General features: G+C 44.0%; 1 protein-coding gene across 1 annotated transcript in view; it reads left to right on the forward strand.

Moving 5' to 3' along the window:
* The first annotated feature begins 6,524 nt into the window (after window positions 1–6,524).
* Window positions 6,525–18,267, forward strand: part of LOC139275544 (uncharacterized) — a 117,088-nt gene continuing 105,345 nt past the window's right edge. Inside the window, exon 1 of the mRNA XM_070892712.1 lies at window positions 6,525–6,708. Within this exon, the coding sequence (XP_070748813.1) occupies window positions 6,525–6,708 (184 nt within the window). The remainder of the gene's footprint in view (window positions 6,709–18,267) is intronic.

Here is an 18,267-nt window from a genome sequence, read left to right on the forward strand (position 1 = left end):
CTCTGGCTTCATTCAATAAACATCCTTCCGCCTCTCACTGCACCGACGTTATCTCACTTACCACCTCATATTGTGTGTCCTTTTCAGAATCAGATATGAAATATGCCAGTTTAAAGGTCACAGACTAATGTGGCTTTATTTTGCGCCTGTCTGTGTATTGCTGATCAACCGAGAGGAAAGTAGCAGAGAGGGGAGCTACAAAGCCGGAGGGGGGAGTAAAAAGGCTGCAGAAAGAGGTGCAGTGGAGGGGCAGCAGCAGATGGGGGAGCTGCAGAGAGATGCAACTTCAGGAGGCACTGTCTGCGACACAGCGTGTACAGGCAGAAGCTGAGTTTCTTTTACATGCCGGACAAGTGCCTCAGGAGGCTCAGGTTGTCCTGTCAGGTGGTGGCAGACATCTGCAGCCTCCTAGAAGAAGATATGCTTCCTGCTGGACCTGGTGGCCACGCGCCCTCAACTTATTGGCCCTGCAATTCCGGTCAGAGGCTTCCTTCGGACGAATGCCTCCGACCTGAAATTTTTTTGCGAAAGTACCTGGTGGTCCCGGAACCGCCTTCGATTCTGGTCTTCTTTTCCCGCGCATCGCAGCGTGCCCACGTCTTCGAGGTACGGATGGAGAAGCTGGAGTCACGTGGGCCTGGACAACCAATCATGGTACAGTATTCTCATTGATAATAATGGGAACTCCGTACCTCCGAGTTCCTATTAACGTCAATGAGAATAAACCCCTAAAAATCCCAAACACAACATAAAAAATAAAAAAACACTTCACATGTTTAAAATTAATTGAAATTAAAGTTAATTAATGTTTTAGAAAAAATATATATTTTTTGAGTTTTTTTAATGTGTTTTAATTAGGGTTTAAAATAAACCTACCTTAATTGCACTGACTCTAAAAATGTGTGTGTTTAACTTTAATTGTTATGTGTTTTAAAACTCTTACGCTGGGAAAAGTAGCTATGCACCTGCTTTTACCAGGCGTAAAAGTTTTAAGGACATTCGCTGGGCAAGAGATTGGCAAATAACCCAAACTCTCCCGCACGAATGTCCTTCCAGTGGGGATGCAGAAGATTTGTCAAGAGATATCTTGACAGATCGGAAAAGCCGGTTTTCGGCGCATACGCATTGAACGCTGGCAACCAGCTTTTGCGAGGCTTTGCCGGGTCCATACGTATTCCGTACAGACCCGGCAAGGCCGGGATTTCAGGCCCATTGTCTCTGGATCCTTCTAGGGCTCTGAAGAAGAGTTATCCAAGATGTCCCAGTTAGAAACATAGAAACATAGAAAATAGGTGCAGGAGTAGGCCATTCGGCCCTTCTAGCCTGCACCGCCATTCAATGAGTTTATGGCTGAACATGCAACTTCAGTACCCCATTCCTGCTTTCTCACCGTACCCCTTGATTCCCCTAGTAGTAAGGACTTCATCTAACTCCTTTTTGAATATATTTAGTGAATTGGCCTCAACAACTTTCTGTGGTAGAGAATTCCACAGGTTCACCACTCTCTGGGTGAAGAAATTCCTCCTCATCTCGGTCCTAAATGGCTTCCCCCTTATCCATAGAATGTGTCCCCTGGTTCTGGACTTCCCCAACATTGGGAACATTCTTCCTGCATCTAACCTGTCTAACCCCGTCAGAATTTTAAACGTTTCTATGAGGTCCCCTCTCATTCTTCTGAACTCCAGTGAATACAAGCCCAGTTGATCCAGTCTTTCTTGATAGGTCAGTCCCGCCATCCCGGGAATCAGTCTGGTGAACCTTCGCTGCACTCCCTCAATAGCAAGAATGTCCTTCCTCAGGTTAGGAGACCAAAACTGTACACAATACTCCAGGTGTGGCCTCACCAAGGCCCTGTACAATTGTAGCAACACCTCCCTGCCCTTGTACTCAAATCCCCTCGCTATGAAGGCCAACATGCCATTTGTTTTCTTAACCGCCTGCTGTACCTGCATGCCAACCTTCAATGACTGATGTACCATGACACCCAGGTCTCTTTGCACCTCCCCTTTTCCTAATCTGTCACCATTCAGATAATAGTCTGTCTCTCTGTTTTTACCACCAAAGTGGATAACCTCACATTTATCCACATTATACTTCATCTGCCATGCATTTGCCCACTCACCTAACCTATCCAAGTCGCTCTGCAGCCTCATAGAATCCTCCTTGCAGCTCACACTGCCACCCAACTTAGTGTCATCCGCAAATTTGGAGATACTACATTTAATCCCCTCATCTAAATCATTAATGTACAGTGTAAACAGCTGGGGTCCCAGCACAGAACCTTGCGGTACCCCACTAGTCACTGCTTGTCATTCTGAAAAGTCCCCGTTTACTCCGACTCTTTGCTTCCTGTCTGACAACCAGTTCTCAATCCATGTCAGCACACTACCCCCAATCCCATGTGCTTTAACTTTGCACATTAATCTCTTGTGTGGGACCTTGTCGAAAGCCTTCTGAAAGTCCAAATATACCACATCAACTGGTTCTCCCTTGTCCACTCTACTGGAAACATCCTCAAAAAATTCCAGAGGATTTGTCAAGCATGATTTCCCTTTCACAAATCCATGCTGACTTGGATCTATCATATTACCTCTTTCCAAATGCACTGCTATGACATCCTTAATAATTGATTCCATCATTTTACCCACTACCGATGTCAGGCTGACCGGTCTGTAATTCCCTGTTTTCTCTCTCCCTCCTTTTTTAAAAAGTGGGGTTACATTGGCTACCCTCCACTCCATAGGAACTGATCCAGAGTCAATGGAATGTTGGAAAATGACTGTCAATGCATCCACTATTTCCAAGGCCACCTCCTTAAGTACTCTGGGATGCAGTCCATCAGGCCCTGGGGATTTATCGGCCTTCAATCCCATCAATTTCCCCAACACAATTTCCTGACTAATAAGGATTTCCCTCAGTTCCTCCTCCTTACTAGACCCTCCGACCCCCTTTATATCCGGAAGGTTGTTTGTGTCCTCCTCAGTGAATACCGAACCAAAGTACTTGTTCAATTGGTCCGCCATTTCTTTGTTCCCCGTTATGACTTCCCCTGATTCTGACTGCAGGGGACCTACGTTTGTCTTTACTAACCTTTTTCTCTTTACATATCTATAGAAACTTTTGCAATCTGTCTTAATGTTCCCTGCAAGCTTCTTCTCGTACTCCATTTTCCCTGCCCTAATCAAACCCTTTGTCCTCCTCTGCTGAGTTCTAAATTTCTCCCAGTCCCCGGGTTCGCTGCTATTTCTAGCCAATTTGTATGCCACTTCCTTGGCTTTAATGCTATCCCTGATTTCCCTTGATAGCCACGGTTGAGCCACCTTCCCTTTTTTATTTTTACGACAGACAGGAATGTACAATTGTTGTAGTTCATCCATGCGGTCTCTAAATGTCTGCCATTGCCCATCCACAGTCAACCCCTTCAGTATCATTCACCAATCTATCCTAGCCAATTCACGCCTCATACCTTCAAAGTTACCCTTCTTTAAGTTCTGGACCATGGTCTCTGAATTAACTGTTTCATTCTCCATCCTAATGCAGAATTCCACCATATTATGGTCACTCTTCCCCAAGGGGCCTCGCAGAACGAGATTGCTAATTAATCCTCTCTCATTACACAACACCCAGTCTAAGATGGCCTCCCCCCTAGTTGGTTCCTCGACATATTGGTCTAAAAAACCATCCCTTATGCACTCCACAAATGCGGCCCACAAATGCAAAAGACGTCTGACATCTTTGGACCTGCAAGCAGACCTAAGGGGTAGCTGCTCGGAGACAATTGATACCCAAATCAAAGTTGGCTGAGGACACCTTTCAGAAACCCAAACAATGAAGCCCAGCAGTGCTACAATGAATGTCATATGACCACCAGATGTGTGATCGAACAAGCCATCGGCAGGCTGAAGATGCGCTTCAGGTGCCTAGACACATCCAGACAGCCCCTCAGTACGCACCATCCAGGGTGTCCAGAATGATTGTGGTGTGCTGCACTCTGCACAACATTGCAAACAAGTTTTGGATCTACAGGAGAAACAAGGCGAAGAACTCAGATTGTCTTCAGAGGATTCCGAGGAGGAAGGGGAGGAGGAGGAAGATGATGATGCGGAAGATAATGAGGGCAATGCACCACCAGCTGCTCACATTGCTGCCTGGGATGCCAGGGATGCCCTTATTAATGCAATGTTGCACCAGTGACCGATGTCACAAGCACATGCAATGGCCACTATTCCCGACCTCTCTATACTAAATATATTCAAAAAGGAGTTAGATGTAGTCCTTACTACTAGGGGGAATCAGGGGTATGGCGAGAAAGCAGGAATGAGGTACTGAAGTTGCATGTTCAGCCATGAACTCATTGAATGGCGGTGCAGGCTCGAAGGGCCGAATGGCCTACTCCTGCACCTATTTTCTATGTTTCGATGTTTCTTCCCCTGATGCCACTGACACAAAGCAGTCCTTCAAACAACCAACAACCTATATTTATATAGTGCCTTTAACGTAATAAAACATCCCAAGGAGCTTCACAGGAGTGTTATTAAAAAAAATTGACATTGTGCCATATAAAAGAAAGAATGACTTGGATTTATATAGCACCTTTCATGATCATTGGATGCCGCAAAACACTTTACAGTCAATGAAATACTTTTGGAGTGTAGTCACTGTTGTAATGAAGGTAACGTGGCAGCCAATTTGCACACAAGCAAGCTCCCACAAACAGCAATGTGATAATGACCAGCTAATCTGTTTTTTTGTTATGTTGATTGAAGGATAAATATTGACCAGGACACCGGAGATAACTCCCCACTCTTCATGTTCGAGCAGATGATCAAAAGCTTGGTCGAACTGGTAGGTTTTAAGGAGCATCTTAAAGGAGAAAAGAGAAGTGAAGAAGTGGAGAAATCTAGGGTGGGAGTTCCAGAGCTTAGGACCTAGGCAGCTGAAGGCACGACCACCAATGGTGGAGCATTTAAAATCGGGGATGTTCAGAAGTCCAGAATAGGCAGAGGGCAGACATCTAGCAGATTATAGGGCTGGAAAATATTACAGAGATGCGAAGGGGTGAGGCCTTGGAGGGATTTGAAAACAAGGAGGAGAATTTTAAAAGCGAGGCGTTACTTAACTTGGAGCCAATGTAGATCAGCAAGCACAGGGGAGATGGGTGAGTGGGACTTGGTGCGAGTTAGTACACGGGCAGCAGAGTTTTGGATAACCTCAAGTATATGAGGCGTGGAACTAGCATGGTCAGTCAGGAGTGCGTTAGAAGAGTCAAGTCTCGAGGTGATAGATGCATGGATGAGGGTTTTGACAGTGTTGTTTATGCATGCCTGTTTGCTGTGTGATGTCTGTAACACTGTTATGCAACACTGAATGTACCCTTACACTGTACACACCTTACCTGTACACCAGAGGATGCTGCTGCTGGAGACCTAAGGGTTACCTGCACACCGCAGGTAACCCAGTATATAAAGGAGTCACAGCTTGCTGTCCTCACTCGAGGAGCTGCAAATAAAGGACTATAAGTCTACACAGTTTAAGTACCATACACTGCCTCGTGGAGTCATTATTAAAGGTGCCTACATACACTACAACTGGCGACGAGGATACGAGGCCACGAACCACATGCTCAGCATGTCGAATCTCAGCATGTTTCAGCAATTTACCAATGGGGAAGATTGGGACACTTAAGGAGACTGGCTGCACCGTGCGACTTTGGCGATCACCTAAATGAAGCACTCAGGGACTCTAAATCGACGAGAGCAGTGCACCGTATGGATACTTTTAAGGGCAGAAATGCTGCCCCGAGTCCCACAACCCTGAGTCCTCCACATGGGGCAAACCGGGTGGCCCTGTGCTGGCACTGTGGAGGAAACCATAGGGCCCACCAGTGCCGCTACAAAGACTATGCATGCAAAGAGAAAGGGCACCTTCAAAGGATGTGCAAAAAAAGATGTACTCACCGCGTCTCAGATGAGTTGGCTGATCACCGGGGCTCCGACACAGAGGAAGATGAAATTGCTCAACCACTGGAAGAAGAGTATGGAACTCATACCTGATCCACCGAAAGTTCTCCATGGGCGATGAAAGTAGACGGTGACGGGGTTCCAGTTACTATGGAGAGCGGCACAGGGGTGAGCCAGTCTACGATGAGCCAAACAACCTTTGAAGAACTTTGGATGAATCCCGCCAACCGACTACAATGGCATCCTGTCCAAGCGAAGCTGCTCCCAGGCCTCCGGGCTCCAGCAATTGACCTCGAGCATGAATCCATCGCTGCATCCGGAGATTCCACTGTCCAGTCCGACGGTGTGGCGACAACTCCACAGCACCATGGTGAAATCTCCAGGACTGAGGATCAAAACTCCACTTTCCGGGCCGAGGCAGCACTCCAAAAGAGGAACATCGATGAAAGAAATGGATTCCCGACGTCCAGGGTTGAACCTGTGGAAGAAAAGAGCACCACAGCCTACCTGCAGGAGAGCCAGAAGATGGCTGCCGCACCACGAGGGGCAGAACCTGTAATCTAAATGGCCGCGGCCATACCACGAGGGGCAGCGTTGGAGAAGCGTCACGTGGCACTGAGTGGCCAATCAGATGGGAAGGCTCCCTTAAAGGAGACCGGTAACCAAAGAAATTTAAAGGGACAGTTTCAACTATTTGAGTACAAGGACTTTAAAGCTAAAGATGCAATTAAAGGGTGCAAGTACGAAAGTGTGTGCAATGTAACCATGAATTGTGATGCTGGTTTAACTAATGTGACTAATGAGATGAATGCAGTGTCAGTTCTGCCTCATTTCTAAAGGTGCTTACATACATTACAGGCAGCAGATAAGTTGAGGTGATGGGCGATATTGCGAAGATGGAAACAGGCAGTGTTAGTGATAGGATGGATATGAGATAGGAAGCTCAATTCATGATCAACTGTGACACCAAGGTTACGAACAGACTTGGTCAGCCTTATACAGTTGCTGGGGAGAGAGAGCGAATCAGTGGAAAGGGAACGGACTTTATAGCGTGAACTGAAGGCAATGACTTCTGTCTTTGCGATATTTAATTGGAGGAAATTCCTACTCATCCAGTGCCAGCTATCAAACAAGCAGTCTGATAGTATAGAGATGTGAGGGTTGAGAGTGGTGGAGGAGAGGTAGAGCTGGGTATCATCAGCATACACGTGAAAACTCACATTGTGTTAGAAAGATAGAAATTAGGTGCAGGAGCAGGCCATTCGGCCCTTCGAGCCTGCACCGCCATTCAATAAGATCATGGCTGATCATTCAACCTCAGTACCCCTTTCCTGCTTTCTCTCCATACCCCTTGATCCCTTTGGCTGTAAGGGCTATATCTAACTCCCTTTTGAATATATCTAACGAACTGGCCTCAACAACTTTCTGCGATAAAGAATTCCATAGGTTAACCACTCTCTGAGTGAAGAAGTTTCTCCTCATCTCAGTCCTAAATGGCTTAACCCTTATTCTTAGACTGTGACCCCTGATTCTGAAACTTCCCAGCAACGGGAACATTCTTCCTGCCTCTAACCTGTCCAATCCCGTCACAATTTTATATGTTTCAATGAGATCCCTCTCATTCTTCTAAACTCCAGGAATCAATCTGCTGAACCTTCGCTGTACTCCCTCAATAGCAAGAAAATCCTTCCTCAGATTAGGGGACCAAAACTGAACACAATATTCCAGGTGTGGCCTCACCAAAGCTCTGTACAACTGCAGTAAGACCTCCCTGCTCCTATACTCAAATTCTCTAGCTATGAAGGCCAACATACCATTTGCCTTCTTCACCACCTGCTGTACCTGCATGCCAAACTTCAATGACTGATGTACCATGATAACCAGGTCTCATTGCACCTTCCCTTCTCCTAATCTGTCATCATTCAGATAATATTCTGTCTTCCTGTTTTTGCCACCAAAGTGGATAACCTCAAATTTTCCACATTATACTGCATCTGTCATGCATTTGCCCACTCACCTAACCTGTCCAAGTCACCCTGCTGTCTCTTAGCATCCTCCTCACAGCTCACACCGTCACCCAGCTTAGTGTCATCTTCAAACTTGGAGATATTACATTCAATTCCTTCATCTAAATCATTGATGTATATTGTAAATAGCTGGGGTCCCAGCACTGAATCCTGCGGCACCCCACTGGTCACTGCCTGCCATTCTGAAAAGGACCCGTTTATCCCGACTCTCTGCTTCCTGTCTGCCAACCAGTTCTCTAGCCACCTCAATACATTACCCCCAATACCATGTGCTTTAATTTTGCACACCAATCTCTTGTGTGGGACCTTGCTAAAAGCCTTTTGAAAGTCCAAATACACCACATCCACTGGTTCTCCCTTGTCCACTCTACTAGTTACATCCTCAAAAAATTCTAGACGATTTGTCAAGCTTGATTTCCCTTTCATAAATCCATGCTGACTTGGACCGATCCTGTCACCGCTTTCCAAATGTGCTGCTATTTCATCTTTAATAATTGATTCCAACATTTTCCCCACCACCGATGTCAGGCGAACCGGTTTATAATTCCCCGTTTTTAAAAAGTAGTGTTACATTAGCTACCCTCCAGTCCATAGGAACTGATCCAGAGTCAATAGAATGTTGGAAAATGACCACCAATGCATCCATAATTTCTGGGGCCACTTCCTTAAGTACTCTGGGATACAGCCTATCAGTCCCTGGGGATTTATCAGCCTTCAATCCCATCAATTTCCCTAACACAATTTCCTGACTAATAAGGATTTGCTTCAGTTCCTTCTTTTCACTAGACCCTCGAACCCCTACCTTTTGTGCCTTCCTTAGTGAAGACAGATCCAAAGTATTTGTTCAATTGGTCTGCATTCTTTTGGTCCCCGTTATAAATTCACCTGATTCTGTCTGCACAGGACCTATGTTGGTCTTCACTAATCTTTTTCTCTTCACATATCAAGAGAAGCTTTTGCAGTCAGTTTTTATGTTCCCTGCAAACTTCCTCTCATGCTTTATTTTCCCCCTCCTAATTAGACCCTTTGTCCTCCTCTGCTGAATTGTAAATTTGTCCCAGTCCTCAGGTTTGCTGCTTTTTCCCACCAATTTATATGCCTCTTCCTTGGATTTAACATTATCCCTAATTTCCCTTGTTAGCCACAGTTGAGCCACCTTCCCCTTTTTATTTTACTCCAGACAGGGATGTACAATTGTTGAAGTTCATCCATGTGATCTATAAATGTCTGCCATTGCCTATCCACTTGTCAAACCTTTAAGTATCATTTACCAGTCTATCCTAGCCAATTCATGTCTCATACCATCGAAGTTACCTTTCCTTAAGTTCAGGACGGTGCTGGATGATGTCACTGAGGGACAACATGTAGATGTGAAATAGGAGGGGGCCAAGCATAGATCCTTGGGGGACACCAGAGGGGACAGTGCGGGATTGGGAAGAGAAGCCATTGCAGATGATTCTATGGTTACAGCTGGAAAGATAGGAATGAGACCAGGCGAGTACAGTCCCATGGAGCTGGACGATGGTGGAGAGGCGTTGGAGCAGAATTTTGTTGTCAACCATGCCAAAGGCTGCAAACAGGTCCAGAAGGATAAGAAGAGGTAGATTACCTTTGCCGCAGTCATTTGTGAGCTTGGTTAAAACAGTTTCAGTGTGGCAGGGGCAGAAGCCTGATTGGAGGGATTCAAACAAGGAGTTCTGGGAAAACTGCGGACGGATTTGGAAGGCAACAACTCGTTCAAGAACTTTGGAGAGGAAAGGGACGTTGAAGATGGAGTGATAGTTTGCAAGGATGGAGGGATCAAGGATTGTTTTTTGAGGAGAGGGGTGATGACGGCAGATTTGAAGGAAATGGGGATAATACCAGAGGAGAGAAAACTATTAACAATATCCACTAACATAGAAGCCAGTGAGGGAAGTTGGGTGGACAGCAATTTAGTAGGAGTAGGGTCAAGGGAACAGGAGGTCGGTCTCATTGACAAGATGAGCTTTGAAAGGGCAATGGGAGAGATAGGAGAGAAATTTGAGAAATATGCAAATTTAGGTTTATGGCAGGGGCAAAACAGAGAGGAAGTACGGTCTGGGGGGCTAAGGGGGGTAAAGGAATTGAAAGCAGAAGCAGTTGAACAGATGTTGTTGATCTTTTTAACAAAGAATCCATGAGCTGCTCACATTTATTGTTGGAGGTGCGGGAAGAGGAGGCGGGAGAGGGTGGATTGAGAAGACGGTTAGTGGTGGAGAAGAGAAGCCTGGTGTTGTTTTGCCATCCTGGATAGTCTTAGAATAGAGGCGGTTTTCATGATGGAGAGCAGGACCCCGTAGTGCTTTATATGATCTCGCCAAATCTGGTGATGGATGATTAGACCAGTTGTCCACCAAAGACATTCAAGTCTGCATCCCTGAATTTAAGGAAGCAGAGATGAGGGGTATATCAGGGTGAACGACTGTAATGATCTTAGTGGGCACAAGGGCATCAAAGTTGGTGGAAAGGGTATGATTTTGTAAGTCGGTAGCTGCAGAGATGTCATGAAGAATTGCAGACCAAAGGTTAGATAGTTGGGAATTAGAAAGTGCAGTGGTAAGGGACTTGAGGGAGAGTTTTTTCCAGGGGAAGGTACGAAGAGAAGTGGGTTTAGGAGAGGGAAGGGGAACATGGATAGAGAGTGATATAAGGAACTAGCCGGAGACTGCCTTATCGGTAATTGTTAGAGAGCATAGCGAGGCCACGTGAGATGATAAGATCGAGGGGGTGGCCGTATATATAGTTGGGGGAGTTTACATGAAGGGCGAGATTAAGGGAGGAAAGGAGGGCAGTGAACTCATAGGAGTGGGAGCAAAATGAGTTGAGATGGAGGTTGAAATCATCGAGGATGAGGAATCGCTCAGTGCAGAAGCAGAGGGAGGAAAGCAGAGAAGATATCTCATTGAGAAAATTGGTGTGGTACTTGGGTGGGCGGTACAGAATAAGGATTTTAAAAGAGAGACGTGAGGAGTGGAAAAAGGTGAGATACTCAACGGAGGAGAAGTTGTCGGAGGACAGACCAAGGTGTGATTTAGAGCTAAGGGCTACATCACCACCACCACGGTGGTTTGGGTGTGAAATATGCTGAAAAATATAGCCAGGTGGGTAAGCTTCATTATGTGGAAAGATGTAATCACCCCTCAACCATGTCTCCATCAATGCCATGATGTCAATTTGATCATCCACAATAAGGTGATGGATGGCAAGGCCTTATTTACAATTGAACGTACATTCTGAAGGGAAATATGGAGAGGGGAGGTGATACCTAATTTACTGGTGGAGTCCAGAGGGACAAGGCAGAATGGAACAGGGAGGAGGTTGGCGAGATTAGTTCGCAGCAGGCGCTAAGGGCAGGGAGGGTGGGGAGAGAGTAAGATAGGACAATTTGGATTGCTGCATATCGTCCATTGACCCCATCAATTTATGGCTTCACATTCATCATCAGACAACTTCAAAAGCAACTTGTCACCCAGCAACCAAAAATGTGCAAGACGGGAAAGTGGAACAAAAGAATAATATTTATTTGCTTTAACTAAACAACAGAAACTTAACAACATAACGATTTATCACACACATGTGCATACCATTATGCAACTACCAAGCTTTACTCTTCCTTTTCCTACCACTCCTACGTGGTGCAACCCCTGTGGCTTGAGCAGAGGTAGAGGCAGGTTGCTCACAGCCCTGCCGAGATGCTCTTGGCCAACGACCTCTAAGTTTTGGAGCCCTTGAGGGCCTCACCAAAGACTGCTCCATCTGCACCTTTTCAGGGCAGACTCCGCCATCGGGACACAAATAACGAAGCAGAAACATAAAATAACATTATTTTAATAAAATCAATGCCATTTCAACATACTGAAAAGGTATTTTCATATACAACCAATGGATTGCTGCATATCGTCCACTGACCCCATCAATTTATGACTTCCCATTCATCATTGGACAACTTAAAAAGCAACTTGCCACCCGGGGCCATTGGAGGGAATAGCTTGCGGCAGCCCGGCCTGGAAATCAGTGCGGTCCCGGCCTGTAAGACCATCAGCAGGCCAGGGCCATTGCAGGGAGCAGTGTGCGGCAGCATACCACTGTAGGGAGCAGCGCGTGCTGCTGCAGGAGGGCTACGGCTACGAAGCCAGGTCTCTGATTGCAGTGCGGACAGGCACAGCAGGAGGGGCGAAGGAGCGGCAAGAGTCCGTAGAGGGAAGTGACGGAGCTCACAAGAGGCGTGAATCTGGGGCCCAAAAGAGGCGAAGGCCCAGGGGCAGCACGGGCTAGCCCACACTGCGATATGTGTGCGTGCTCGGTCTGTGCAGCAGAGCTGGTCTCCAGTTGGTCTTGGGTAATCCTTGCCACTGGACCAAGACCTAGCTCTGTCAAGCCCGTGTGGTGGCTGGTGTGCAACGGCCACCATACGTTAAAAAAAATCCAAGCACAGGCATCTTCCACCCTTCACGATATAGTTCGGGATCTGGAATATTAGCTCCTTCATTAAAACACCTGTGAACTCATCCCTTTTTGGCATGGAAGCAAGTCATCCTCACTTCGAGGGATTGCCTATGATGATGATGAGTTAGAATTTGAATTTTGGTTAGAATTCAGACATGTTGAGGCAGTTACTTTTCCTCTTGATCCAGCGACAAAATTAACATAGATCGGACTGGCTTCAGAATCTGCTAAAATGAAAGAAAAATTGTCTAAAAATGCAATTAGTGTCATTTAATTAATTCTATGACACATATATACCTAAAGAACACACAATCACAGAGGAATCAGTAACTGAATGGGTGGTGCAGTGGTTTCAAAACCCATGGTAAACTCACTTGCAAAGTGGATCTTATCATTTTGTACCAGTGCATGCAGTTTGACTTCTGCTAATGAGACTCTCGTTCTGTCATTGCTAGCAAGACTGTCATTCAGTTTCAGTCACTTGAAAACTAATGAGAAGAGTTCTTCAAACGCAGTTTTAAATTTGTAGCTGAATGTCAATTATTGGGGTAGAAATCGGAAAAACCAGTTTTCCGGACCTGTCAGCTTGACAGATCGTAGACATCTCGGGAGCGAGGAGATTTACACGGGCAAGATTGCGGGATTTACACATATATTGCCCAGCAAATGTCCTGAAAACTCTTGCGCCTGAAAAAGCAGACACATAGCCTACTTTTACAGGCGTAAGAGTTTAAAAACCTATGAAAAACATGAATAAATAAAATTTAAAAAAACATATTTATGTTAAAACCCTGCCCACTCAGGTAATGTTATTTTAAACCCTAACCGTAACTTTTTTTAAAAATCAGCAAATTTTTTTTCTTTAAAAAACATGTTTAACAGCTTTAATTTCTATTAGTGTATTGTGTGAGGTGTTTTTTAAATGTTTTATGTAGTGTTTGTAGGTTTTGGGGGTTTTCTTATTCATATTAATAGGAGATTCGTAACTTACGAATCTCCTATTACTCTGAATGAGAATATACTTGCCTGTGATTGGGTGTCCAGGCCCACGTGACTCCTGCGGATGTCCCTACGAGCACACACTGTGATGCACAGTGAGAGGAGGCCTGTGGACCGGGAACTCGAGTGGGCACAGCAGCTTCAGGTAAGTGCGCATGTTATGTCTATTATTTAGTGCTTTGCCCATGGGGAGTCCTCGAGAGGAATTTCTGTGCCAATATATCGTTATTCCTTCATCGTCACTAGGTAAAAATCCTGGAAGTCCCTCCTTAACAGCACTGTGGGAGCACCTTCACCACACGGACTGCAGCGGTTCAAGAAGCCGGCTGACCACCACCTCCCCAATGGCAATGAGGGATCGGAAATAAATGCTGGCCTTGCCAGCAATGCCTACATGCCATGAATGATTTTTTAAAATTTGTTTTAAGAAGAGTAATACAAATATCTGTTTCAATGTACAGAGGGCTATAATGTAAAAATAGTTACAAATTAATACTCTATGATTGATTGAGTACTGCTAGGACACAGAAGAGTCATCTGTGGAAAGCCAATAATCAGAGTTGTAAGTGTAGGCTATGAGGTTAAATCAATTCACTGAAGTGTTGCTTCATAATGTGTGGATGCAGGATGGAGTTTCACAGAGCTCTATATTCTGAACCCAGCTCAACTGTGGTGAATTAGAGAACTGACTACGTGGTACTCTCTCGATATAGTAATTCACTGGTGGAGTGAGGAATATATCCAGCAAACAGTGTCAACTAAAAGCCACGGGTAAATTCAATATAAACTCAATTTTCACTCTGAATGTATTTTTTTACAAAGTCAATACAATTCTGCGTTAGGTTGCCAGGACATATTTCGAGACAGTCTAATGCAAATGGTTGCTGGATTTACAAGTGCATTAGTTCTGCTGGGTATATTTCTCTACTTTGTTGACAAAAATTAACCAAAAATATAATTTTTCACTTGCATACTTTATGTGTATGTGCACATGCATCATTAAGATGCACTCAGTATTATACTCAATTATCAAAACAACAGTTTAATAAAAACAGTTTAGGAATTTAATGCTCATTAAGGTGACCCAATATCAGTCTGAAGCACTCCTATGTTATAAAAGAAAGACTTACATCTATATAGCACCTTTCACGACCACAAGATGTCTCAAAGCGCTTTACAGCCAATGAAGTACTTTTGGAGTGTAGTCACTGTTGTAATGTTGGAAACATGGCAGTCAATTTGCGCACAGCAAGCTCCCACAAACAGCAATGTGATAATGACCAGATAATCTGTTGCTTTGAAATATTGCCATGGGATATTTTACATCCACCTGAGAGAGCAGACGGGGCCTCGGTTTAATGACTCATCCGAAAGACGCCACCTCCGACAGTGCAGCACTCCCTCAGTACGGCACTGGAGTGTCACCCTAGATTTACATGCCCAAGTCCCTGGAGTGGGACTTGAACCCACAAACTTCTGACACAGGCGAGTGTGCTACCCACTGAGCCACAGCTGACACATATATTATATCATGGGTTATGAAGAATAAATCAGGCTCTAATCTGCTTCATCAATGTGCCTTGATCCCATCTCAAACAGTACCCCGACTGCCCCATGGTGACATTTTCCAATTCGTACTACAGGCATCCTGGTCTACTCTTTAAATGAAATGACCAGTTTAGTGCCAAAGGGCAGTTTTGTACAATAGGACCATGTCCAGTTGGAACTGGGTTGAGAATATTGTTTTAAGACATGAAAAGACAGCCTTCTAACCCACTACACCCAGCTATCCGTTACGCAAGTCAACAGTCTAAGTGCATCAGCTCCATTCAGCCCACACATGGATCCATCTACTGGAACCTGGATTCAGTCAAAAGGATAGTGCAAACAGTGATACTGACTTCATTTTCACATGATCAATTGAAAGCTATCCACAGACCTCAACCTTGATCATTTGAAAACAAAGGCTATAATGATCTGGATCTTACCTTTTCTTGAACACTTCAACAGTAAATATCCAACCACAATTACTAGGATTAGGCACAGAAAAGCAAGCACCACCCATATATACACTCGGCCTATAATAAAAAAAAGTAAGAAGGTCTTTGAATTAATGGCTTCATCACCAGCAGGTCATCTGATGGTCAATACAGTAAATTTCTTCCAAGATCAAATACATTTTACTGTTTTTGTTTATATTGATCCATTTAGGAATACAGAAACATCTGTGGTTGAGTCTGTAAACTGAGCATAATGTTAACAAATTTCAAGCAAGATGTCAGAATATATTCCCAAGTAATACAGCTGATGATGTGTCAATTAACTCCAGTATAACAAAAGACTGGATGAATATTTGGTTGGGAACAGGGCTGAGGATTATAAGGAGAAGTACAATTGACAGTTGATGGAATGCTGTCCACAAGTCGGTGGGAACCGGTGAAGACTGGGACAGGACCAGGCCCAGGGTAAATACAGGTGCATGGGGAGGGGAAAAAGTGGTCAGTGGTTTGCGAAAAGTATGAGGAAAGGGGAGGCCTTTACTTTCCTTGGGGGGACCGGAAAACCATTTCATTCTTCAGACCAGTTTCTTGCTCCCAAGGCAGCTGCTGCGGGCGTCCCGCTGAGATCCAGATTAAATTGCCGTTGGAGACCTATTAATGTAATTGGACTTCAATTTGCATAAATGTAAGAGGTGTCTGCCTGTGTCACGGCATGGAGATTTCACCCACTCCATTTTAACTGCACGTCGACATCGAGTGTTAAAATTCCCATCTTAGTGTCTTACTACTTTCTTTTGCTTGTGTGTAAACTTAATTCATAAAAATAAATGTAACTTATAGTTTTAGCCAGAGCAATCAGAGGGCATAGGAGTGCATGGTGGGCAGCTTGTTCAGTGCCAATATTTTAGCAAAAAGGCCTTTGTTATTTCTGTGGTATTCATGTTCATGGCTGCTAAGACAGTAGGTTTTAAAACACGGGGGATACCAGTCCACTTATGGAATCTGCTATTTTCTGTAAACACAGATAAAAAGTTGGAAGAATATTACCTGGACTACTTCACAAAAGGGAACATGGTGCGATATTAAAGTGAAGCACGGGAAGAAAACTGAAATACCTTCACTCTGCTCATCAAATGGTATGGTTAGTATTCTAGTGAGAGGGGTTTGCAATAATGAGTGATTCACATGACATGAATACACATCCCCCTCCTTCCAGTCAGAGAGGTTAACATAACTTGCTCTGGAGTTGTTGTTGTTTGACATAATAGTTATTCCAGAGTTAATCCATACTGAGCCTTCCTGTCCTTCTTTACTCCAACTCAGTTGAATGTTCTCTGGATAGAAGTTCTCTGCTCTACAAACCAGTTGTCTGCAGCATCCATTTTCAGCTGGGGGAAGAAGTTCAACTTCCACCTCTGGAGGAGCTTGGTAAAGAAAATATAACAAGCTTTATTAACATCTGAAAAATTATATATTTTACTTTATTTTCCATTGGAAAAAACATCCAATGTGCATTTAGTCATACTGTTCTCTCAACTTAATGTTGTTCCATCATCATAGGCAATCCCTCGGAGTCGAGGAAGACTTGCTTTCACCACTAAAGCTGTACAATGATTCTAGGACCAGCAAACATGTTGGTTATGATGTAGATAATAATCATAAGAAATTTCTTTAGAATAATATTTACAATTCAAACTATCCTATGACCACAAAAGACAAATATTAGGTGAAAATACAACAGAATTATGTTGTCAATTCAATCGCATAGAAATATATATAAGACTTTATAATGTATTAATATAATAATTCATACCTTCTACTATGAGGCGTGCTGTGCTCCCTTGTATTTCTGTGGTAGGAGGTGGTATAGAGAATGTAATCGTACAGTAGTAAAAGTCTGTGTCATTCACTTGGAGATCTCGGATGGAAAAATGTGTAACATTAGCACTGAGTTCCAACGTAATGCTCACTCGACTATCACACATGGGACTCGGCATCAGCTTCTTATTCATATAGAGTACTCTGCATACAGGATTGTTCCTCATATTCCTCCACCAGGAAACAGACATCATTTGTACCTCGGAGCGATTGTGCCAGTAGGAACAAGTGATGTTCGCACTCTCTCCCTTTAAGCCTTTCAGGACAGCTGGAGTTTGGAGAACTTGGTCTTCACTACATGTCAAATCTGTTCCCATGAAAAATCAAAAGAAATTTGCATTGTTAATAAAAACTAATCAAATATGTATCTGTGAATCTGCCTAGTTATTTAAAAATATGATTTTAATATTGATTGAAATGATAATCGTTACTGAGCAAGACATTACATGGGTTCCGCAGATCAGCATACGTTCTGTTCATTTTGCCTTTTGTTTTTAATCAAAATTTTATTGTAGGAAAGGATGAAATCAAAGTATGAAACCTCGGTACAATCAATTAAAAGTGTCTTGTGAAAAGCATATCACTGCTTGTTTTAATGATACTAGTTTGTTATAGTGAGGGGTTTGTAATCTCGGTTTGAAAAACTTTGTCACAAGTGCTTTATAATATAATTGTTTGGTTCAATGAGAGTTGTGCATTTCCAATTAAATCATGTACATTGAGAATGCAGCATTAAGAATTGTGCCAGCAGAAGGACTGATTTGGTTATTTCTTATCTTCCAACATTAACCTGTGCAAGGATCCTGCATGGTTCTGCACTGCTTCTAACATCAATGCACCTTCTTGGTGAGTGTATATCTCTCACAGCGCTGGAACAGGCTACTCACAGCTGAAACAAAATTTAAACCGTGTATTGCTTGTACTGGAGAGTTTTAG

The sequence above is a fragment of the Pristiophorus japonicus genome, chromosome 11, assembly GCF_044704955.1.
Source record: "Pristiophorus japonicus isolate sPriJap1 chromosome 11, sPriJap1.hap1, whole genome shotgun sequence".
Lineage (NCBI taxonomy): Eukaryota > Metazoa > Chordata > Chondrichthyes > Pristiophoridae > Pristiophorus > Pristiophorus japonicus.